The sequence below is a fragment of the Benincasa hispida genome, chromosome 4 (assembly GCF_027475165.1).
Source record: "Benincasa hispida cultivar pf3 chromosome 4, pf3_genome.v1.1, whole genome shotgun sequence".
NCBI classification, from domain to species: Eukaryota; Viridiplantae; Streptophyta; class Magnoliopsida; order Cucurbitales; family Cucurbitaceae; genus Benincasa; species Benincasa hispida.
The window spans coordinates 62387833-62412219 of NC_143481.1; the positions used below are offsets into that span (position 1 = coordinate 62387833).

At 33.8% G+C, this 24387-nt stretch overlaps 3 protein-coding genes and 1 long non-coding RNA gene across 4 annotated transcripts; 2 read left to right on the forward strand and 2 right to left on the reverse strand.

Annotated features, from left to right (window-relative positions):
* The first annotated feature begins 1126 nt into the window (after positions 1-1126).
* LOC120075283 (small ribosomal subunit protein eS26x-like) lies at positions 1127-3102 on the forward strand. The gene is made up of 5 exons (XM_039028507.2): positions 1127-1394; positions 1481-1573; positions 1798-1882; positions 1973-2106; positions 2786-3102. The coding sequence occupies exons 1-5, from the start codon at positions 1392-1394 to the stop codon at positions 2858-2860; spliced, it is 390 nt and encodes a 129-aa protein (XP_038884435.1). The 5' UTR covers positions 1127-1391; the 3' UTR covers positions 2861-3102.
* Positions 3103-10285: 7183 nt separating this feature from the next.
* LOC150036870 (uncharacterized) lies at positions 10286-10800 on the reverse strand. The gene is made up of 2 exons (XR_016529406.1): positions 10627-10800; positions 10286-10530 (listed from the first exon to the last, which is right to left on the reverse strand). It is a non-coding gene; the product is annotated as an uncharacterized LOC150036870 (long non-coding RNA).
* Positions 10801-15374: 4574 nt separating this feature from the next.
* Positions 15375-20090, forward strand: ETG1 (E2F target protein 1 (ETG1)). The gene is made up of 14 exons (XM_039028314.2): positions 15375-15644; positions 15954-16067; positions 16141-16248; positions 16385-16516; positions 17173-17217; positions 17345-17458; positions 17572-17730; positions 18037-18111; positions 18190-18303; positions 18479-18681; positions 18797-18932; positions 19049-19276; positions 19383-19450; positions 19538-20090. Exons 1-14 carry the CDS (start codon positions 15390-15392, stop codon positions 19650-19652), a joined length of 1866 nt encoding a protein of 621 aa, XP_038884242.2. The 5' UTR covers positions 15375-15389; the 3' UTR covers positions 19653-20090.
* Positions 20091-22004: 1914 nt separating this feature from the next.
* On the reverse strand, positions 22005-24171 carry LOC120076863 (adenine/guanine permease AZG1-like). Its single transcript, XM_039030811.2, has one exon. It carries the CDS (start codon positions 23821-23823, stop codon positions 22093-22095), a length of 1731 nt encoding a protein of 576 aa, XP_038886739.1. The 5' UTR covers positions 23824-24171; the 3' UTR covers positions 22005-22092.
* Between the last annotated feature and the right edge of the window lie 216 nt (positions 24172-24387).

Below are 24387 nucleotides of genomic sequence, written 5' to 3' on the forward strand. Positions count from 1 at the left end.
AATGATTTTCTCATAAATAAGAGTTCATAACTCACTCGGGATTGAGGTCAAGTTATCTATGGTCATCCTATCAAATATTAATCTCTTCAGTCAATAGTGCTATAAAGAGAGATCAATCATTTTACGGTTTGGCCTTATATAAACTATTGTATAAGATACCTCCACTTACATGTATCCACATGAACAATTTGGATCAAATCACTTGTAACACTTGCAACTCTTGTAGTATTTGCAAGGTTGGTCGTATCCATAGTGTCACCATGATAAGACATATACTACAGACCATTTGGGCCATTACTTGAACAAGATCCACTTGTATGTCTACCACATACTATTCAAGTTACATAAATAACCTTGGATATTTCTTTAATGGATAATTGCATATATAAAATATTCATCCATTATCTCAAATAACACATTAACTACAAGCTTTTAGGGCATACATCCCAACAATTTGAGCCCAAGGGATCATTTAAAAACTCTAAAGGAAAATGGTGAAGTCAAGAGAATTCTATAAATAGAAGGACTCATCCAGGAAAGTAAGCACACTCTCATACTAAAAATTTCTTACTTACTACATAGATTACTTAGCTAATTTAGGAATCAAAGACTATATGGTGTGCAAGATTCTCTTTTTCTGTCTTTCCTAAATTATAAATTTATAGTTGTTGCCACCTGAGAATTAGGTGTGCATTTACTTCGTCCAAAATTTGGCATCAACAACTATTTATATAAGTGGTCTTTCTCTTTAGGTCAAGCATTTCATACACCACTTGGCCTATAGCTAACTTCCACATATTTCCCCTTTTTTTCTCTGTATTTTCATAACTATATTATGTATCTTAGCCTCCTAAACATGTATATATTGACAATTTCGATGTCTAGTGGTTAAAAGATATTTTCTAGCTTAGATTTCAAGCATGTTTGGTTTAACTTTTCGAATATATAATTTCAAGTGGATTTGGTTTAACTTTTCAAGTGTGTTTGGTTTAACTTTTCAAATATATAATTTTAGAAAATAAAATGTTTACTAACCACTCAAAATAATTTTTGAAATATGTATTTTAAATATTTTTTTATATATAAAAAAGAGTTTGAATAAAAATAACATTTCTTAAAAACATTTGTTTTCTTCAATCCAAAAGACGCATGCTCCCCAAAAATTAAATTTACAAATAAAAAAGGGGGGAAAATGCAATGGGCCAAGCCAATGAGGAGCGATGACTGTTAGGCAAAAAATGAAAATGAGAAGAACAATCAGGGTTATCTGCAAATAAACCAAATTAGGGATTTCATTAGCTAGGTCACCTTCTGCTTCCTCTCCGTATAAAACATCACTACCACCCAATTCGTAAACCCTAATTCAGCCGACGAGCTGACAGACTACAACCATGGTAACCTAATCCCTCACAACACCCCCTCTGTTTCGATCCTTAGTTCTCCTCTAATCTTCTGCTTGACGCTTTCTCTTTTGGTTCAGACTTTCAAGCGCAGGAATGGTGGACGCAACAAGCATGGACGAGGACACGTCAAATTTATCCGCTGTTCCAACTGCGGCAAATGCTGCCCTAAGGTACCTAGGGTTTCTTCCCTTCGTCGCATCTCTTTGCTATCGATGTTGCTCAATGTATTACCATCTGAATATAATAACTATCGATTTCGTCACATTCACAACCGGGGTTTTACTTTCCCTTGTGATTTTTGTTGGTATTCTGGGTATTTTCAGTTATCTATGTGATTTTGGCCTACTGTTTCTATAGAATATCTAGTTACGTGATTTCTTATTGGCGCGAATAGGACAAGGCCATCAAGAGGTTCCTTGTCAGGAACATTGTTGAACAAGCAGCTGTTAGGGATGTTCAGGAAGCCTGTGTCTATGATCGTATGATCTTGTTCTTGAACGTTTTTTTCCTTTATCTTCCAATTTTGCAATTTCTGAGTGATAATTTCGACGTTTGTTTTTTTTATACAGAATACACTCTTCCCAAGCTATATGCCAAGATGCAATACTGTGTTTCTTGTGCCATCCACTCTCACGTTGTGAGGGTTCGATCACGCACTGACAGGAGGAACCGTGAGCCTCCACAGCGCTTCATTAGACGCAGGGTATATCTTCGATTCAACTTGATTTTCTTTCTTGCTCTTTCGTTTGATTAATTTTCCATGGTTGATATGACTAATTATATGAGCCCATGTATGGTTATCTTCTTCTCTTCTATTATATTCACCTTTTCCAGCATTTTCCAATGGATGATTAGCTTCTCATCATCATCATCATCATCATCATCATCATTATTATTATTATTATTATGATTTTCGATATGGCTGCTAAGAATTGGATCTTTGAGTTATGTAACTACAGTCGTTACCCAGTGTTGTATGGTCGGTTCATGAGCCTATTGATACATGTTTTGTGCTGATTCTATAACTTCTTTTCACCAAGCTTGCTGCTTTCCATTATCCATTTTTGTTATTGTCAATCATGACGAAATAACCTTGACGATTCATATGTAATGACTGTTGTCGTGTTATTCTTTGCCCTTGCTTGTTCATAAGTCTCACAATTTCAAATTTGAAGGTTGCTAATTCTGTTTACTTGGTATTTAATGGAACTTGAAAAAACAAGGTTTTGCTGTTTAGATAGTTTATTTACAAGGATAATTTATGGTTGTATGAAGCTGCTCACTCTATTCTGAATTCGTTTCTATTGTTTTTTACAAGTACAAATCCGTTTCTATTGTTGGTGCTTATTTGATTGGTTTGAATTCTGTTCATGTTTTCTCAGGATGATGCGCCAAAGCCTGGACAACCAGGACAGGCCCCTCGTGTTGGAGCTGGTGGAGCTCCTCCCCGTGCTTGAAGGAACCTTTTATGTGCTATTTAATTTTCTCATGGTTTCTCAAATTTCGTGGATTTCAATTTTATTAGGATTTTTCAATATATTTTGAGGGCTTTGTTTTGAGTATCGAATTATGTTTACTTCTGAAATCCGATCAATTTTTTATTTAACAGGGTCTACTACTTGGATTTCTTTTTTGTTTTCTGTCACGACTCTATGATCTATCAATCCTTTGTAGTAAATCTTTTATGTTTTGTGTCCTATTCCGATCATTTCAAGAATGTTTATTTATTCAATGGTTGAGAAATAGGGGAAAACCAGGGATGTCGTAGCATTCTGTTGGTTGTATCTTTGTGAGAGCTCCCCGCCTTCGCACAATTTAAAGCCATTGACAAGTCCTGTGGCTGCCTCCTTTAAATGATTGCCCTATTATAAGCAAATGTAGTTTGCATCCTCGTGAAGTTCTTGCGATTAGTAAACTTTGTATTTGAGAAAGTCTAGACGTGATTGGCAGTGCCTAAGGTAAGAACAATGCTATGGAAGTGGTTGGCGATGAGATAATAGGTTGGTCGATAAACTTGCAAGACCGGAATCAAGATTCTTTTATGCCATTACCATCCAATTGGTTGGTCATATGTGTGTGTGTGGTGTTGAAATTATCTTAGTTGAAAAAGCATTATCACTTATCATTTTGTTAATTGGAGGGTTGATGTAGTTTAGGTCTTTTTATTCTCTTTCTTAGGATTCACAATCCTTACTGTTGTGTAACACATCTCTTTCTCATCGGGTGGGTGAATGGTTCAGTTTGGTCTGGTTTTAGCAAAACTAATGACCAATTTGAACAGGTTGGTTTTCGAAAAGTATGAATCGGCTACCAATGAAGTTCCTTGGTTTCGGTTTTTGAACCAAATTGCCATGGCTCAGTTTTGATAAACCAGCTTATTTCCTCCCCTCCTGGGCTTGCTGTCCCAACTCATAACTCATAACAAACTTATCTTTTGTAGTTTCTTTTTTTTTTACTAAAATCAGTCTTCAAGAAAACAAAACAAAAAAGGGGGGGTGAGGGAGTAGAAGGGGTGAAAACCGTGGAAGTGGTGCTGCTTGAAACCTCATTTTGTCCCTGCGTGGTGTTGCCGTTGGTCGCGGAGCCATGGATGGAAGAGAGAAAGTTGGTACTCAAAAAAAAAAAATGGGAAAGAAAGAAAAAGAGTGACATGGGCAATAGCCAAGATGTGAGTGAAGGAGTAGATGGTTGCAAGTTAGATTTTTTAAAGAAAAAATTATAAATATATAATTCAATCCTACACGACTAAAAAAGAAAGAGAGAAGATGCAGTGGATAATTAAAACATTTGCTGTCACTTCTCTCAAGGTTTTCAGAACTCCACCTCTGTCGAAAGTTTGTTTTGTTGAATGCTAGATGTGGGGTGGGGGTGGGTGGAATGAAAAATCTATAAGATATGGAGAGAGATTAGTTACATTAAAACCCGTATTCTACTTTGGCTATTTTTTACAATTTCTCAAACTTTATATTCTATTTTGGTTGGACAAATGGGCTTTTTTTTTTTTTTGTTTTTTTCTATTTGCACTAGAAACCTGGCTGATATATATTAAATTCAGTTTGATTCGGTTCGATTTTTTATGGTTTTCTTAATTATTGAATCGAGAATCGAATCAAGGTTCTCAATTAAAAGAAATTGGCATGCCAATGGAATATTTAATCATCATTTTAAATGTTATATATGCATTTCATTTGGTTAACTAATGATCAAAGGGGTTCAAAAGCCATTTAAAACCGTTCTAATATATCAGGATTCAATTACGTCTCATTAAACATGATAGGAATCAAGTGGACAGAAAATATGAAGGGATAAAAAATAGTTTTTCTAAATGCACTTGAACCAACATGTACTTTCATCTATTGTGTTGAATAAAAAAAGGTATGCGAATTATAATAATTTTAAAAGTATAAAAATCATAAATGAACAAAAGATAATGGTATGTAAATTTATTTTGTATTTAGTGGACAAATTGCTTTTATTAGGCCATTAATTAGTTAGGGGTTTGACATTTGTTAGCAATGGCATCACATCTTTCTATTCAATTGTTAATAGAATTTGCATCAAGCAAGGCGTTGAATTTGTACCTTAATTTGGTTAATGTGGACCCACGATTGAAAATGTTGTTACTTAAAATACTATTTTTAAATTCCACAATTATAAGGCAGGAATATTTTCAATTTTAGGATATTTCAAATCACTCTAATCCTCCCTTGGTTTCATTAGTACAATTATTATTGATTTCTACCTTATCTTTAATTAATTTAAGTTTCGTTTCGTAACCGTTTCATTTTTTGTTTTTTGTTTTTGAAAACTAAGTTTATTTTCTTCTTCTTTCTTATAATGATTTATATATTTTTTTAAGTAAATTATAAAAGTTACTTGTTTTAGCTTTCAAATTTTGGTTTGATTTTTTAAATCATTGGTAAAAAAATAGATAATTAATAAATGAATAAATTTGGGAGAGGAAGTAAGTGTCTATAGACTTAATTTTCAAAAACAAAAACAAAAAACCAAATAGTTAACAAATGGGAGCTAAACATTTCTGTTGCTATTTTCATTTAACCAATGAAAGACAAATCAATGAGTTTCATAATTTTAAGCTCATTTCATAATCCTTCTTAAGTAAATGAGCTCATTAAGGGTAACTATGTGTGTATATATCTGTGTTAAAAAAGGTATTGAATTACAATAAAAAAATATCAAATCTTACCGTTGAGGTTAAGACACAAATAACACACAACCAGAAGAGTTGAGAAAACAAGGACAATTTAAAACCTCAAATCACTTAGAACAATTGAGAAAATCATCACATCATCACACCACCCGACTGACTATCTAAGAATATTTTAAGGCAACCCTATGGGTACAAAGATTATGTTCTTTCCAAATGTGATAAATAAAAAGCAACAAACTACTCTCCATATCTTACATTGCAATCGATATCCTGCTACTAATATGATAAATACAGTTGAGTACTGTCTCAATGAGAGATTCTATGAGAACACTCTCCCCGAAGCACATACCTCAAATAGTCTGGCTAAAAGGGCAATCAAAAAAGAATAATGATCTCGAAATCTAACTTCATTAACAAAGAACATTACATTAGAGATATCTAAACACCACTTGCAAATATGATCTCACGTTGTAGTTAAGTCCAAACATCAAACACTAGCAACGGAAAACACTCCAAAATGATGTGGGAGTTACGAGATGGTCACATAATTATATTATTAGTGATTATATTTTTCTACATTTAAATGAATCTTTCATTCATTTTACAATATTTTCTCAAATTCCATGACAATTTCTGTTTCTCAGAAACTCAGGAGTTTTGCCCTGAAGCCATGTTTAAAACAAGAAACTAAAAAACATAATAATCCAATGATTGAACAAAAGAAAAGTTAATCAGTATACATTAATTGATTAATTAATAGTACAAATAATTGCATAATAATGAAATAATGAATGAAATATCAGACCTCTCCTCTTAATCTACATCACTTTTTAACCACTATTTACACAAAACCAAACACAGATAAAAAAAAAAAAAAACCCAACAAAACAAAAATCTAAGTGTTGAAGTTGTTGGTCCCTTTGCTCGGTCCCGACGACGGAATTCCCCCTTTTGGCAGAAACCCAAGAAGCAGAGACCCATACTCCCTCGACAGATCCGCCGCCGGATCCGCCGGGATATCAAGTTTCAGCTCCGGCACGGCGGCGGAAACAGATTGATCGCGCAACAATCTGGCTGAAGAAGAAGAAACAGAGATGAAAAGAATCAGAGCAAAAACGAAGAACAATTTCGAGGCTTTGAAGAGTTTTGCCATTGAAGGAATTGACAAAAAAAAATATTATTCTTTTTAATTTGGAGAAATTTGGGAGAAGGAAGTGAATGTGGAGTTGGTTTGATTTGAAGGGGATTTATAAAGTATAATGAAATGAAAAGGGATGCGATTTTGGTTGAAAAGGTCAAAGCTTTGATTTTTTTTAATTTAATGTTTGTACCACACTCGCAAAACACGCGCGGCAATTTTCACGCTCTTTTGTTGGATTGTTGATGACACGTGGCAAAGGGAGATTGGTTTGAATATATTTTTGGTACAAAAGTGATACGATTTCTTTTGATTTTTTTTTTTTTTTTGAAGGGTTAGAATTTAAAAGTGAAATTTATCAACTTTTAAATTTGGTTAACAGTATTAAGATATGATGATAATTTTTAGATTATTATTAATATTATAGTATAGGTCATGTATTCCTACTTGTGTTCTCTATAGTGATATACTTTAATTGTTATTTTTTTTCTACTAAATAGGTATATTATAATCATGGATCTAGTAGTGTTTTTGAAGGCTTGCTTGTTTCGATTTATATATGTTCATATACGAATTGACTTTCATTTTTCTAACTATGCTAATCATATTTTCATTTAGAACAAGTACAAAATACATCATCCTCATCATCGTAATAATAATAATAAAAGAAAGTTCAAATGGGAGTTTTTAAAGTCACAATTTTTAATTGAAACTTAGAAAACAGAAAAATTATCATTTAAATTATTGCGCCTTATGTCTTAATTCTTGCCTAACATTTTAATAAATTTCTAGATCTATGAAATCATTAGGGTGAATACATAAATTTAATCATTATAACCATATTTAGCTTAATAAATGTTTTTTAGCCTCTTTTAAACTACGGTTACTAAAGGACTTAATGATGAGTTCCTAGGACGATTTTCATTTTATTTGTGTTTTTTAATGTAGTATAAATTATGGAAAAAAAAACTCTTCTAAATGTCATATTTATTTTTTAAAAGATATTTATTAATATTATCTGATTTTTTATAAACATTTCAAAATTATATTTAAATTTAAAAATCTAAAAAAAAAATATTGGACAATTAGGATATGAAATAGTGCGGCGGAATGTTTTTTATTTGAGATAAATGGCAAAGTTCCAAAGGTGATTTTCATCATTTAGCCAAAAATATAAAATGTGTGGAGGGAAAAAAAAAGAGTTGAAAAAGAAAAAGGAGTTGGAGTGGAAAATGAGAGTGACGCGTGATAGCACGTGAAGTAGAGAGAGTGGAAGAATTTGTTTGGTTTTATTAGCATTAGGAGAACACGTCATGTTTGACTGTGCAAATATATGGGCCCACATTTTGACCATTTCATTCCACGTCGGATTTCCAGTGCTGACGTTGTGACGGTGCTACGCGTTTTTAGCGTTGCACAAAGCTTGGGCGGCAAGTCTCGACACTTTCCACCCACCTCTATAATCCAACCATAATTCCACTATATTCCCCCTTTTTTTCCTTGTTCCTTCACTCTAACATCAACTCAAGTCATGTTTTTACTAAGAAATACACCTAAGCACATTGTTGTCGATGCGTATTATTGTTCAAAAGATTAGGAGTTTTGAATATCTACGAACAAATAATCGTGTCAGATTAAATTGAGTTCAGTGGTATTAGAATGCGATTCAATCCAAGAGGTCGAAGTTCAATTTCCACTCTTGTAATTATTGTATTAAAAAACAATCAATTTATGTGTATTTGATCATAATCAATCAATTTTTAAGTAAAATTATCTTTTTGGTAAATATGTGCACAAGTTTCAAAACTGGCAATCTTACTCCTTAAGCTTAAGTCAGCTCCATTTTAGTCATTTAATTAACATTTTCATTAAATGCTCATTTATGAATCTTCTATGTTTGGAAAAATATCAATCTTGTCCCTATGTTTCAAAATCGTCAAATCAACTAGCTATTTGTTGCAGTTTCTTTTTTTTTTTTTTTTTTTAATTTTTTAAATATTAGATTATTGGACTGGCACATGAAATAGCAAATTTTAAAATTTTGTTTGTAAATATGATAAAAAAAAATTCTACATTAGAAAAATATAAAATGAATTTTTAGGATTGTTAAATAATAATTACCAAAGTTTTGGTTTTTGGTTTTTAAAAATAAAACTTATTTCCTTTCATTTTTTTTTTTTTACCATGGTTTGTATCAATCTTAAGTAGAAAAGTTGTATTCTTAGCTAAATTCCAAAGATAAAAACAAGTTATTTAAAAAACTACTTTGTTTAGTTTTCAAATTTCGACTTGTCTTTGAGAACATAGATAAAAAAAGTAGATACCGAAGAAAGAAATTTAGATGTGCAAGAAGTATTTATGGGTTTAATTCTAAAAAGTCAAAAAACAAAAAAATAAAATGGTTATCAAATTGGCATCGATCATTTTAATCTTCCCAAAAATCCATAAAAAGAAGATAATCTGGATTGAAAATTATTCTTGGAGAGGGCCCGAAAATTTAGCAATGGTCCTAAGATCCTTATTTCCATATTTATAATGACTAATAAGAACATTTTGAGATTAATCGAATTTTGGATCACATATCAAATTGAGCATAATTCAATTGGCATATGAGTGTGCTATAAATCACAAGTTGTGTGGTTTGAATGCTCCTAACATTTATTATATATTTATAGTGGTTTAGCACAATAAAACCTACGTCCACTTCCTAAACTTCTATGGAGTATGTCACTTTGAACTTGACTCTTTCCATGGCTTAGAGTTGAACCACTACATCGGCAAGAACAAACTCGATCCTTTCCACAGTTGAGGATCAAACCGTACAACAATTTTTATTTTCAGGATCAATAGCAACCCTTACAAAAGGTTTGAAAATGTTAAAAAACACGCTTACAACTCTCTTAAGAGAGTCAATTTACAATTGTTGAACTCACACAAACAAAGAATAATATTAAATTATCTTTCTTTTTAAAATCAACAAGGGTATTTTTCATTTTGGAATCAACTAGTCATTAGACACAAACAAATAATAATATTAATTTCTTTTTCTTTTTAAATTTTCAATAAAAAGCAAAAAACCACCATGTGTCCAAAACTAGCCGATAAACACAAACAAGAAATAATATTAAATTTGTCTTATTTTTAAATTAATTTTCTTTTTAAAGCCCATCAAAAAAAAAAAAAACTCACCATGTGTCACTCCTCCATTACTCAAAGTGGCACCTTTCTCAATTGGTCAACTTTTATGAGAAAAATTATGTCAGGTCATAAGCTTGAGATTTTTTCGTTAAACTTGTTTCAACCATATCCTCTTCGTTTGAACTTCGATTTGAGTGATTCAAATCATGTTGGGATCGTTGTTCCGAGCTTTACGTAATAGATACTTCAAAACATTAAAATTGTTAATAAATTTACTTAGGATTGTTATCATCAAACTATTAATTAATTTGATATTAAGATCCAAAAAACCAACAATGATAAATCCCCAAACATATCATATGATAAAGTATGTAGCATAAAACCTAATAGCCTAAGTCTCATACGATATATCATAGTATATATTGTATACAAATATACTATTTTCAAAATAAACCATCTATTACATAATATATATGCTAAAATCCCCCATTCACAATTATAAACCTAACTTGTATCATAAATATTGATATTACAAAAAAAAAAAAAAAAAAAAAAAAAAAAATGAGTACATATCCAAGGGGGTGCCAGATCGAGATTGGGGCACTAGATATTCATGGATCTAGACTGGGGGATGTCGGATCTCCATGGATATGATTGGGCAATATTGGATCTCCACGGATCTGACTATCAACTAGATCTTAGTGAGGTAGCATGAATGGAGGGAGGCAAACCACAAATAGGAGAGAGAAACAACGAGAAGACGACTACTAGCTTACCTCGACGATTAGCGATTGGTGGCGTGGGAAGTCTGCGATGTTTAGCGGCATGCGATGGCGTACGGGCAGAACTTTGGCTCCATACAAGGAAAAAGAATAGGAGAAATGAGGGGGAAGGGTATGACAACATTTGCCAAAAGAAAGAGGGAAAACCTATTTAGTTTTGAGAGACTGTGTGTAAAAAGAATAATTAATTTGGTTTATATTATGAATTTTATAATAAAAAATAGATGTTTGTTCATTGGTATCCCAAAGGCCATGTGTTAACATTCATGATTTCTATATGCCTTGTAATTATTCATGTTTGGTGTCTATATAAGTCCACATTCTACTTGTCACTTTGCCTATAAATTGTAGCATTGGGTAGATCTTAAAATCACACATACATTGGTGAGAAGTTCACTTCCACTAATTTTCATATTGTCCAATTTCATGATTTTGGTTATTTTGTGTTTTTAGTTATTTTATTTTATAAGTTAAATTTTTATTTATTTATTATTATTATATGACATATTATTACATTATATGTTGTTTTCTTTTATCTATCTTCGTGTTTTTTTTTAGTAACTCTTATATATTTTAAGTGTTGTTTTTCTTATTATGATTATTTCCTTTTAATGAAAAAACATGGATCATTTTCATATGTTTGGTGACAAAAAATGAGCAAAGAAGATCTATGTCTGGCAAGTACAACTACACATACAATACTTACAAATAAAAAATACTTTTCCAAATTGATAATGCTGAAAGCAAAAGTAAATACAATATCAGGTTCTATAAATTTGATCGAAGGTTTTGGGAAAAGCAAATTTTTTTTGCCTAGAGGAACAAAAATTTATACTTGATAATGCATTGTTTTCTAGTCAATCAAAGAGAAATATTATAAGTTTTAAAGGTATATGTTACAATGGTTATCATATTGAAACTGGTGGTAAGAATAATGTGGAATATCTATATATCGTATCCACTATCTCAAATGAAAAACGTATATGGGAAGAGTTGTTTGCTTTATCTTTTGGATTGTATTATACTCATATACGAGTAATTGAAACATATGCAATAATGAACCTAAAATTCATAAATCTAGACATATTTACAATTTGGCATGACCGATTGGGTCATCCATGATCTATAATGATAAGGAGAATTATTGAAATTCAAATAGACTCTCATTGAAGAACCAGACGATTCTTCAGTCTAATGAATACCACGTGATGCTTGCTCTCAATGAAAATTGATAATTAGCATCTAAAATGGGGACTGAATCACCTGCATTTTTAGAACGAATTCATGATGACATATGTGGACCCATTAACCTACCAAGTGGACCATTTAGATATTTTATGGTATTAATAGATGCATCTAGCAGATGGTCATATGTGTGCTTATTATCGAGCCGAAATAATGCATTTGCAAGATTACTTGCTCGGATAATTAATTAAGAGCACAATTTCCTGATTATACAAGTAAGACCATTTGTCTTGATAATGCTGGTGAATTTACATCCCAAACTTTTGATAATTACTGTATGTCAATTGGGATAAGTGTCGAACATTCTGTAACTTATGTTCAGACACAAAATGGTTTAGTAGAATCATTTAAAAAATGTTTTCATCTGTAATGGGACATGCTATTTTGCATGTAACGTCACTTGTATGCATTAGGTCAGTACCTTATCATAAGTACTCGTCATTACAATTAGCTTAGGGTCACGAGCCAAATATTTTCCATATGATAATTTTTGGATGTGCAATATATGTTCCAATTGCTCCACCACTATGCATTAAGATGGGTCCTCAAAAGAGGCTAGGAATATATGTTGGATGTGATTCCCCATCAATTATTAAATATCTTGAGCCCCTAATTGATGATGTATTTACTGCACGATTTGCTGATTGTCATTTCAATGAGACAATTTTTCCAACATTAAGGGGAGAAATTAAGAAGTTGAAAAAAAAAAAAACTACATGGAATGCATCATTATCGTCTCATTTAAATCCTCGTACACATCAATGTGAACTTGAAGTTCATAAGATAATTTATTTGCAAAATATAGTAAATCAATTACCATATACATTTATAGGTGCAAATAAAGTAACTTAGTCACATATACCAACTGCAAATGTTTCATCAAAATTGATATCCCAACACGACAAGTTATCAATAATGAGTTTGGAATACGCCAGAAGCGTGGTAGACCAGTGGGTTCCAAAGATAAAAATTCTCGAAAACGAAAAATAATTAATAATGAAAAAGACTTGGTTGATGATGTAAATACTCATAAAGAAATCTTCGACGTGACTAGTGAGAAAGGTGAAATACCTAGAGATAATAATGAGATTTCAATAAACTATGTTATGACATGAAAAAGATGGAATCTAACTAATGTAATTATTAACAAAATTTGTGTGTATAATGTTGCTCTTGATATTATATATGAAAATAAGGATCCTGAACCAAAATATATTAAAGAATGTCGACATATAAAAGATTGGCTTTGATGGAAATAAGCAATCGAGTCAAAATTAAACTTACTTTCAAAACATTAGGTTTTTGGACCTGTAGTAACACCATACCACAAGGTGTTAAACCTGTGGGATACAAATGAGTATCTGTGAGGAAAATAAATGAAAATAATGAGGTCATAAGATATAAAGCAAGACTAGTTGCACAAGATTTTTCACAAATACTTGGTATTGATTTTGAGGAGACGTATTATCCGGTGGTGGATGCAATTACATTAAGATATTCAATTGGCTTGACTGTGTGTAAAAGTCTGAATATACATCTTATAGATGTAGTCACAACATATTTATATAGATCTCTTGATAATATATTTATATGGGAATTTCATAAGGATTTAAAGTACTTGAAACATATACATCAAATGTCCGAGAATGATATTCGATAAAGTTACAAAGATCCCCATATAAATTGAAACAATCAGGACGGATGTAATACAATCGTCTGAGTGGATATTTATTGAAAGAAGGATATCAGAATAATCCAATATGTTAGTGTATTTTTATAAAGAAATCACAATCATGATTTGTTATTTTGACTATATATTTTAATCACTTGAATATAATTAGAACTCCTTAAGAGCTTTAAAAAACAATAGAATATCTTAAGAAATAATTTGAGATGAAAGATATCGGAAAAAATAAAATTTTGTCTTAATTTGCAAATTGAGCATTTAGTAGATAAAATATTTATTCATCAGTCAACTTATACAGAAAAAAAAATTTGAAAATATTTTATATGACAAAGCACATCCATTAAATATTCAAATGGAAGTTCGTTGATTAAATATAGAGAAATATATATTTCGATCTCGAGAATATAATGAATAACTTCTTGGTCCTGAAGTACCATATCTTAGTGCAATTGATGCACTTATATATTTTGCTAATAATACAAGACTAGATATTGCATTTTTAGTAAATTTATTAGCTATATATAGTTATTCTCCTACAAAAAGACACTAGAACAGAATTAAACATATACTCCGTTATCTTTGAGGAACAGTCGATATTAGTTTGTTTTATTCAGATAAATAAAATTTTTATTAGTTAGTTGTGCAGATTCTGGATATTTATTTGATCCACAAAAAGCTAGTTCTCAAATATGTCATCTGTTCACACGTAGAGGAACTGCTACATAGCGATAGGTGAAATGGACTACAACGTCCACTCCCTCAAATCATGCTGAAATTATTGCAATTCACGAAGCTAGTCGAGAATGTGTATGATTAAGGTCAATGGTGACATCAATATACAACAAATTTGTTTGGAGGATAACCTTTCAGACTTATTTATAAAGACATTACCAATTGCAACTTTTGAAAAATTGGTGCACAACAAAATGGAATGCGACGACTCATAGATCTTAAGTTATGTTTCCATAAGGGGCAGTAAATATATTGTATTTTTTTTTTTTTTTTTTTTGTTAAGAGTAAGTTTATATATAATATATACTATTTTTCCTTTACTAGGGTTTTTCCCATTAAGGTTAATGAGACATATTTCATATATATATATATATGGACATCTAAATGGGAGTATTATGAATAGTATAATAGAAAATAGATGCCCATTGCTCAGTGTTCCAAATGCAATGTGTCACAATTTATGATTTTCATGTGCCTTGTAGTTATTCAAACTTGATGTCCATGTAAGTTCATGTCTTATTTGCCACTTTGCCTATAAATAGTGGCATTTGGTGGATCTTAAAATCACACATACATTGGTGAGAAGTCCAATTCCACTAATTTTTATATTATCTAATTTCATGATTTTGGTTATTTTATGTTTTTAGTTATTTTATTTTATAATTTTAGTTTTTATTTATTTATTATTATTATATAAAAATATTATTATATTATATTTTTCATATCCATATTCCTATCGTGCTTATCAAATTTTATAACAATTTAATAATTGTTTCTAAAAAAACGTGCGCTCCTTTAAAACCCATGTCTTTCCTATTTTAAGAAGTGTGTAAGTAATTGATGGCTAGAGATTAAATGGTAATTGGACCCTATTTTTATTTTTTTCTATAATTTTAAAACTTAGACATTTTTGTAAATAATAATAAAAAAAAGTTGGAACATGGGCCTTTATTTGTTATCCCATTTCTCATTTCCCTAGATTATTCAGCCCGGTAAGGCCCAACGTGAAACCTTACCCAGGCCCAAATCGCAATTACAGGGACGAGAAAAATGGCGGGAACCGAGAAGAAGAGGGTGCTCGATTTGGCGGGAAATGTCTTTACCTTCTTCATTGTATTTAGGGCGCCAAATTAAGACGATGGACAGGACAGAGATAGTGATTCAGAGAGAGAACGCAGCCATGGTTGGACTCCCCTACGATTTCCTTGTTAATCCTCTTGGCGCTGTGAGATCAACCTTCGAGAAGGCGATATCATCCGGTTCCAATCCTGCGTCTTTTGATGGCAAAGACTGGGGCGCGCTCGAACCATTTCGACACTTTCTTTTCCACCAAGATGGTCTATCTAAGGTTCAATCACTTCCCAATTTAACTTATTTCTGTTCTCTGTAAAGAAATTTCTCCAGTACTCGTGGCGATCAAGTTCTTTTCCCCCAAGTAGTTGATTTGATTATCTATTTGAGTATTCATTAACACAGATGCCCTTGTGTGTGTGTGTGTCTGTGTTTTTTTTCTCAGCTGGACTAGTTAATAATCAATTTCCGCGTTCTTTAGTAAATGTCTTCGGAGAAATTTAGGTGTTTTTGAGCCTAGGGTTAGAATTAAGGGTTTAGGTTTACTAGGTTTTCGAATCAGTCGTTTGAAGATATCTTTCTGTAGGTTCCAATTCTTAACGCCTCTAGCGTTAGATGGGTTCAGCCCAACACCCTTGTTCGGTTCCGGGGAATGATACAAGACATGCTGGGAAATGAGTTCTATGTTGGCGCTTACAAGGTAGTTTTATTTCTGTTCAAGATGTTGCTATGCTGTTTTCATGTGTGTTAAGACGCTCTCTGGTATTATGAAGGATGGCTCTACATGGAAAACCACTAAGTTTATGGATTCGTCTCAATGTCCTACTGGATTTTCACCAGATATGCGCATCTGGGAACGCCGTTTGCTATACTGTGTGCCTGTGAGTTTTCAGTAGAAGTTTCTTGTTTGTAAGCTGTTACTGCAAAGTTTTCTACTTTTAAATTGAGCGTACAAAAATCAAACCCAGCTATGATTGATGGCTTATTCTCGAGTACGTTCTTTATCATTTCGTTTAGGTTCCAGGTCAAAATTCTTGGACAGAATCCTCACGTTTGGGAGAGATCAATCATAATGCTGAGGGGACATCTGAAAACAGACAAAAGCGATGCAGGATGGATGAAAATGCTGTTGATCATGTGGGCTTGCTGGTACTTTTCTTCCGTGACATGCTCTTGTTTTATTCAAACTTTGGCCTGTTCCTTGCATCCTTGATTTCATCAACATCAAATATATTCTTAATTTGTTTCTTTAATCTTTATCTGTTCTGTACTTTTCTGTATTTGTCAGCCGTCACATTTATATTTATTAGATTTATTCATGTGCCATGGATGGGTCTGCATAAAAATTTTGCCTCATCCCTTTCGCTCTCCAAAATTTTAATTCTTGCCATTGTCCTTGCTTGGAGCTATGTGGAGTTAATATACTGAGATTTCTGACATTTGGCAGGATATAGCTTGAATAATTCTAGTTACTTAGCACGAGATGGAAAGGTCTTTAGTTGGAGTTTCCATCCTAGTTATTAGCCTTTGAGAAGGTCTGCACGGTCTCAAAAAATGATGAAAACAGAGTTATTACTTGGCGTTGGGTTTTAGTGGAGAAAATTTAATGGATTTTTGGTATTTAGTAGACTTTAGGTGTCATCATCCCTGTAGCCTCTTCTATTTTTTGGGTCTGTTGGGTGAGAGTTATTCCTTGGTCTGGCTCTAATTACAATTTAATGTATAGATCAGTTGCTTTATTTCTCTGATTTATAATAAAAAGAATAGTAGCCGCTGGTTTTCTGACATTTCCATTTAAATCACAGACTCCAAGTGATGAGCTTCAAAATTCTTCCAGTGGGAAAAAGCTGGTGAGCATTTTCCCTTTCTCTGTTACTTGTATGGTGCGATCATGTAGATTGTTTCATCTTATGCAATTGTACCTCTCTCATTTCATTCTAATTTGATTTAGTATTCTCTGTCTCTTTCATTTCATAGAAAGATGAGCAACTTTCTCCGGGATTACAATCTCAGAATATTTCAACTGTGGCTACTTCTAGTCTGAGCACCGTTTGTAATGCTGCCAGGGATTTTCTTCCTTGTCTAGTTAAGGTAAGTACTCAACCAATCTCCCGAGTCAGGTTATCATATAATTTGTTATTATCAATTGTGTAGTGGGGTTAGAAGTGTTTCTTAATTTTCAGAATTATCTATTTATATTGCAGATTTATGATACTGCAGAGTCTGAGTTAAAGTTGAATGATGTTTTTGAGTTTATTGGTGTTATTACGCTGGGCACAGAGCAAAAAGTTGACAAGGATGACTATGATGAGTTTTCTAATGGTTTAAGTGAGGACTTATCAGTTCAATTTCCTCCCGACATGGTATTGATGCATCTTGAACTCTTTCATTATTTTTTTCATAATTTTCTCTATCTAGTTGACTACTACTGGAAGTGATATTATGTAATATCATTCAGAATCGAACTGAGAATTGAACTGGTATAGCGCATGACACATATCATGTATTGTCTACTCTTTATAGTATAAAGTTCATAATAGTTTTATGAGTTCTAAAATTCACAGCATTAATTTTCCAGAATTATGTAAGAGTTGAGTAGCTGAAGCCAAAACAACTTTCAATTCATTCTAGTTCAATTGATATAGCATCAATTTCCAATTTTGGTATAGGTACCACGCCTCCACTGTGTTATTCACAGGAAACTTGCTGTTCATGACTTTCTCCACACTTGCCATGTGTTGGAGGTACTCTACAATACTATAAACTACAAGTGATGTTTCATTGTGTATCGCTGTGTATAATTTTGTATTCTTATGTAACAGCCCACAACCCATCGAATTAAAGAGATACGTACAGCTCTACTGAATTACCTGACCGTTGCTCTTGGCAATGATGGAGTTGCAGCCCATTTTTTGTTGTTGCATCTTCTGTCCAAGGTTAGGGTTAATTCCATGGCCGTAGCTTTTAGTGTTCCTTTAATAATAAGGGCATTTCCTTCTAATACTTCATAACAGTCATCCAATTCTATCATCTGTTAATCTTGGTGCTATAATTTAAACACTCTGTTATCATGCATGGCTTCAAATTTTAATGGACAATTTTCTTGACTAGGTGCATGCCAGGGTGGATTCTATGGCAGTGGGTAAACTTTCACTAAACCTCACAGGTTTTAACAGAGAAAGTATGTCCATTTTTGGCAATCAGCTTAGGCTTACTGTCAAGAGCCTTCTTCCATTCACGGAATATATACCTCTCACAGTGGAATATCTAAATACTGCCTCACTGGCACCAAAGAAGAATTATGAGATAAACAGGTAACTTAATGGTGAATGACTCTTTCACAGAAATAATGATTTGAGTTTTTGTTTTAATGCTTCTCCAATTTCATCCAAATTGAAATAATTGGTGTGATATCTTGACAAATTACAGACTGGTTCCTGGTGTGCTTCAACTGGCAGAAGGGTCACATTTGATGATTGATGAAACTCAACTAGAAGTAGGGACATTGACTTCTCTTGGTGTCGAAAATGCAAGGTTGCTGAAAAATCTAATGGAGTTGCAGAAGGTATTGTGTTGATGAGCCTATTTGTACAAACACGTTGATGAAATATATTCTATATTTTTGGTTGAATTACTGGTTCCTCGTCCTTGTATTGATTAAATAAGCCCTTTCTCCTCCAGGTTGAATATGATTTCAAATACTACAAAATGGATATGACAACCGATGTCCAATTGCTAATTTTGTCCGAGGGTAAATCAAACATTTTGCCAGCTGATTTGGTTGTGCCTTTCCAACCTTCATCGGTAGGTTCATCCGCAATTACTGATATGGATGCACTAGAAGCGTGGAGGTGGTACTTATCTAATGTAAGGTCATTGTCACATTCCATCGAGTCAGAAATGCAGCAGGTACATATTAGGTTTACTTGCTTATTGAAAGCGAGCATATCAAATTGCCATTTTTTCTCTTGCGCTTGAAATTCATTAATTAATTTTGGGACCTATTATGTGACAGTTTGTAGAAAATGACTTGGTGGCACTAAAGCAGGCAGATAGGAGCTTAGGCAGCCAAGACTTAAGCAGGCAAGTAGTACATGTTTACTTGCACAGCGTTTGTTTTTTATTTTGGCATTACCTCATTGTTTCTTTAACCTCTGTAATTTTTATCAGGTTGCTAACAATAGGTCGCCTGATATCTGCGAGTTATGGAGAAACCTCACTGTCATTGGAACATTGGCAGATGGTCAAGGAACTAGAAAGGGTGAGAAGGGAGAGGCTCACATGAGGTATTCTGTACAACACGCTTGGCACTTCATTGTATCTATTCCTACCGATGGGAGGCTTAGATTTTGTTGTATTGCACCATTGTGCGTCTGTAAACCATATGGTTAGGAACGCATCAGACCACATGAAACAATTAGACAGCGTCTAATGTTTTGCAAACAAGTGGAGTTTTAGCGGAGTTCCAACCTCCAAGCACAGATGAAAACCAATTCCCACATCGGTTCAAGATTTACTCTTTTGCCACTATTATAGCGTCATATACTTAACTTGGAACTAACCGCACTAAATTCAACAACAGAAAAATCTGCCACTGCCATGCTTTAGCATGTGCTGCCCAAAACCACTTGTAATTGATATTTTCCTTTTGGGGGTTTTATTTATAGCTAGTGTTGATAAAACACTTGTCTTGGATACTGAATGAAATATTGAATTTTCTACAGTGCTGAAGTAACTTCAAGACTTGATTTGTACAGATGTAAGATTGTAGTATTGTACACAAGAATTGTCCAAAAATATCTTGTAACACGTGGCATAGTTTGGATAAAGTTTCGGTTGAAAAGACAGGTAGTTGAGAGATGGAAGGTGTATTAAGTTATAGATAACATCAGTCAACTGATTGACTAAATTGGTTGAGATTTGTATAAATGTTAAGAGTGGCAGTGGGTGGTGTAGGTAGGTAGCTTCATGGTCACTCTTGGTTGTGTTGTGACAAATATGCTACGCTTTTCACACGCAGAAAAGGAGAGAACAAATGGAAAAGCAAAGGCAAAGCTGATGCCATCAACAATAATAAGGCCATAGGGCGGGTAGTATCTTTAGAATGAGCGTTAGGAAGTATGGAACCACACACTTATGCAATGTAATGGTGTCATTTCATCAGACAAGAACCTGAATACGTGCCCCAGTTATCACTAAGACCTTTGAGTTGTGTTTGTGGACCATGTCTTGTCTTGTCTCTGATGCCTCAATAACCTCCAAAAATGGTCTTTTTTTTAGGTTGTGGTTACAAAATGGGAATAGCAAGACGAACACATGCCTCATCATTTAGTGTCAGATCAAAAGCCTTGATCAGATGCAAGAATATGTGCTGTTCATCTTGTTGTGTTTAACTCTCCTCTTGATTCTCTTTTTCTTATTCCAGAATTGAGGGGTTATGTAAGTCAAAGCTATCGATTCATTACTACTACCCAGAAAAAAAAACAAAATAGTAACGAAAAGATGAAGACAGGTGTTTGGATAATGTGTGTTTTTGCTTTGAATTTGTGAATTTAGTTCCTCAAAAAGAAATATAAAACGCCGTGAAGTGTGGCGTGGCCTTGGGGCTCACATGAAAGTGAAGAGGAGGAAGGAAGCATCGACTTCATGGCTTTGGTGGCAATGCCTCTTCTTGTTCCTTCCAGAATCCCCCACTCCACATACCCACATCACAAGTATCATCTTTTTCTTTATTCCCCCCATACGATTCTTTTTTCTTTTTCTGAGTTTAAATACTATTTATGTCATCATAATTGGTGTAATCATAATGAGCTTCTATTAATGTTTCAATTGTAATAAGATCTAATTGGAAATGTAATTGGATTACTTTCGATCATATTTATTTATGAATTTTGCTAATCTAATTTGATTAGAATTGAGATTGTTTACTTTGCACCTATTTGGTGTTATTGTCTTTCTTATCGTCACTATTACCGTCGTCATTTAGGGTCAATTAGTAACGGTATCTGTAATAGTAACTGTAACGGTATCTAAAGGCAAAAAATTGAAAAGTCGTTCTCAAAAGTTTTTGAAAAAAGTTAGTGGATCCCACATAAATTTCAAATGCAGTCGGATTAATCATCTTCAATTTTGCAATTGGATTGTGTTTATTGATTATGGATTTGGTTGTGGGTCCTACATTTCATCATGTGAACAACATTTTCAAGGAAATAAACATGATCTTAGTTCATCTTAATCCGTGCACTTTCAACTTTGGTTTATTTTGATTTACTTTTAAATTTTATTCATTTCGATTCTTTTAAGTAATTAAAAATTTTCTTTTCTTCTTTTGTCGTTGCTTAATATTATTTTATCATCAAAACGTACCCGAAACATCCACGAACTATTTGTTGGATCGTGTTTCATTGAATTCAAACAAACATTTGGTGTTGAAAAATTTCAAAACCGAAGTTGATTAAATAAAATAGCAAGTTGCAAATGCTGTATCCCACGTTATGTTTCCTTGAAAATTAAGGGTCAAAGACTCAACGTGTTGGAATTTGACCTTTCAATTTATCATCAATAAAAAGTCAAAGTCAAACACTTGGTGCCCTCCAATCCAATTGAAGCTAAGCTAACATGAAAATGTAAAGATCAATTAAAAATGAATGGATTTAAATTCTTTTTATAAAAAATGATTATAATCATGAAAATAATACTGTATACTAAATTAAAATTACTAATAACTATACTTCATTTTGTAGGGTTTTTGGGGCAGGATCTTCTTCATCCACGAGCTGCCCGTTAGATCCGCTGACCTCATCATCCTTCAACTTCAAAAGTCCACATTTTTGCAAACCAGCCAAACTCCAATCCCATACATGCAACACCACGTAAGTCCCAATTCCACCAATCAAACCATACGCTATGGAATAAGTCAACGGCATTAAAATCAACGTTATGAAGGCTGGAATCGCCTGCCGCATATCATTCCATTCTATCTCTACAACCGCCTTCATCATCAAAACCCCCACCAATATCAACGGCGGCCCCACCGCCCACGCCGGAATCGACGCCAACAACGGCGTAAAGAAAAACGCTAGAAAGAAATAAACCCCCACCGTCAAAGCCGTCAACCCCGTCCTCCCTCCTTCCCTTATCCCTGTCGATGACTCAATAAACGCCGTCACCGGCGAAGTCCCGAGCAAAGAACCAACAACAATGGCGGTTGCGTCTGACATAAAAGCAAAATATTGACCTTCAAAATCCCCATTTTCATCAATAAAACCAGCAAATCGTGCCATTGAATAAAGAGTTCCAGTAGTATCTAAAATATCCACGTATAAGAAAGTGATCATAGCTTCCCAAAAGTAAGGCTTCCCTAAATCCTTAAAGCTAAGTGCTCCAGCTGTGCTTTTAATTGTGTGTATATCCACAACTTTCTTAAAGTACTTATACGCTGCTTCCCCTGACGCCGTTTTTGAAAACGCCGTAACACTTGTTTTTGGAATCCATGACACCGCCGTCACGAATATGATCCCGTAAATCATAGCTCCTTTTATGTTTTTCACCAAACAATAAGCAATTATTACGAATCCCACTATTCCCAGCCACATCCTTGGACTTTCCATTCGCCCATTCAAACAGAGGATTCCTTCTGAAGCTGTTCCTCCGGCCATTACACTCACCGTTCCGTTCAGGTAACTCACCACCGGCGCTACTGACACTCGGGAGGATTCTGGGCAGCCTCCAAGTGTCACTAGTGTCGATGGGTTGAAGCCTATTAAACCAATTCCTTGACTGCTCTGTAATCCGATGAATGCTAAAAACAGACCAATTCCGGCAGAGGAACTGATTCGAACTGGCTTTGGGATTAATTTTGCTAACTTTGCACGAAACCCAATTGCGGAAATTAGTAAGAAGATTAATCCCTCCATTAGAACGGCAGTTAAGGCGCTCTGGTAGGATATATTACCGGAGCCATGGAATCCGACGACGGTGTAAGCGAAATAAGCGTTCGTTCCCATTCCTGGCGCTAAGGCCAGAGGAAGGTTAGCGAAAACGCCCATTATAACGCAGCCAATTAGCGACGAAGCAATAGTCGCTACAATCAAGTCTCTACGGACCTGATCGAGGCAATCGGCGTAGCCGGGATTGACCGGGTCGAACATGCAAGACCCGTCGGGTTGGATGAGACGGAGGTCCGACCCGGTACAGTTGGGGATTGAAATTGAAGGGTCGGAACAGAGAGGGATACAATCAGATTGGGAACAGGTGGCGCCGGAGTCGGCGAGGATGGAGGCGTTGACGGCTAAGATATAGGCCATGGTTAAGAAAGTGGCGGTGCCGGCGCGGAGCTCGGTGGTGAAGTTGGAATTTCGTTCGGTTAATTTAAACCGTTTTCCGATCCAGGTTTCGGCGACGGCGGAGTTCAGCCGGTTCAGACGGCCCGGTTGGGACGTGGCTTCGATTTCCATGATTAGGAAAAGGGAATTTGGAGATGGGGAAGTTGTATCTATGAACACATAATCGGTTTCGATATAAATAAATTTGAAAGAAGATGAAGAACAAGAAGCAGAAGCAGAGGATTAGATTCTCGAACCGGATTTCTCTCGGTTTAGTTTCATTCAGTTTAATTATTCTTGTATGCGTATATAAATATAATTTTTGGGGTTTCATTTTTTCCTAGGACAAGATTTTCCTCTAAAATGATTAATATTGCCTCTTTTTAGATATTTTGTTTTAAGTATAATTGAAAAGTGAAAAATTTGTATCACAAATTTTGTGATTAAAAATACATTCGTATGTCAATTGAGCTACGTTTAATTTATTTTTTTTAGGACGATGGGATTACCTTTAGATCTCCCCATTTTTAAAATATGTGAAAATTTTTATATATAATTTTGGTTTATGAATTTTATAGTTTGTTCAATTTTAATCCATGTTTTTAAAAATTTAATTTTAGTTTCAATATTTTGGATAAATTTTAAATTTAGTCTTTCGAAAGTATATTTTAACATAAAAATGGGTTAAATAATACA

Excerpts from the sequence above, each read along its gene's own strand:
- LOC120075283 (XM_039028507.2), top strand. Across the intron at positions 1,883-1,972 it reads GGAAGCCTGTGTCTATGATC|AATACACTCTTCCCAAGCTA; the intron begins GTATGATCTTGT and ends TTTTTTATACAG. Across the intron at positions 2,107-2,785 it reads AGCGCTTCATTAGACGCAGG|GATGATGCGCCAAAGCCTGG; the intron begins GTATATCTTCGA and ends ATGTTTTCTCAG.
- ETG1 (XM_039028314.2), top strand. The coding sequence starts at position 15,390 with ATGTCTTTACCTTCTTCATTGTATTTAGGGCGCCAAATTAAGACGATG. Across the intron at positions 18,682-18,796 it reads AAGAATTATGAGATAAACAG|ACTGGTTCCTGGTGTGCTTC; the intron begins GTAACTTAATGG and ends GACAAATTACAG. Across the intron at positions 19,451-19,537 it reads GGCAGCCAAGACTTAAGCAG|GTTGCTAACAATAGGTCGCC; the intron begins GCAAGTAGTACA and ends AATTTTTATCAG.
- LOC120076863 (XM_039030811.2), bottom strand. The coding sequence starts at position 23,823 with ATGGAAATCGAAGCCACGTCCCAACCGGGCCGTCTGAACCGGCTGAAC.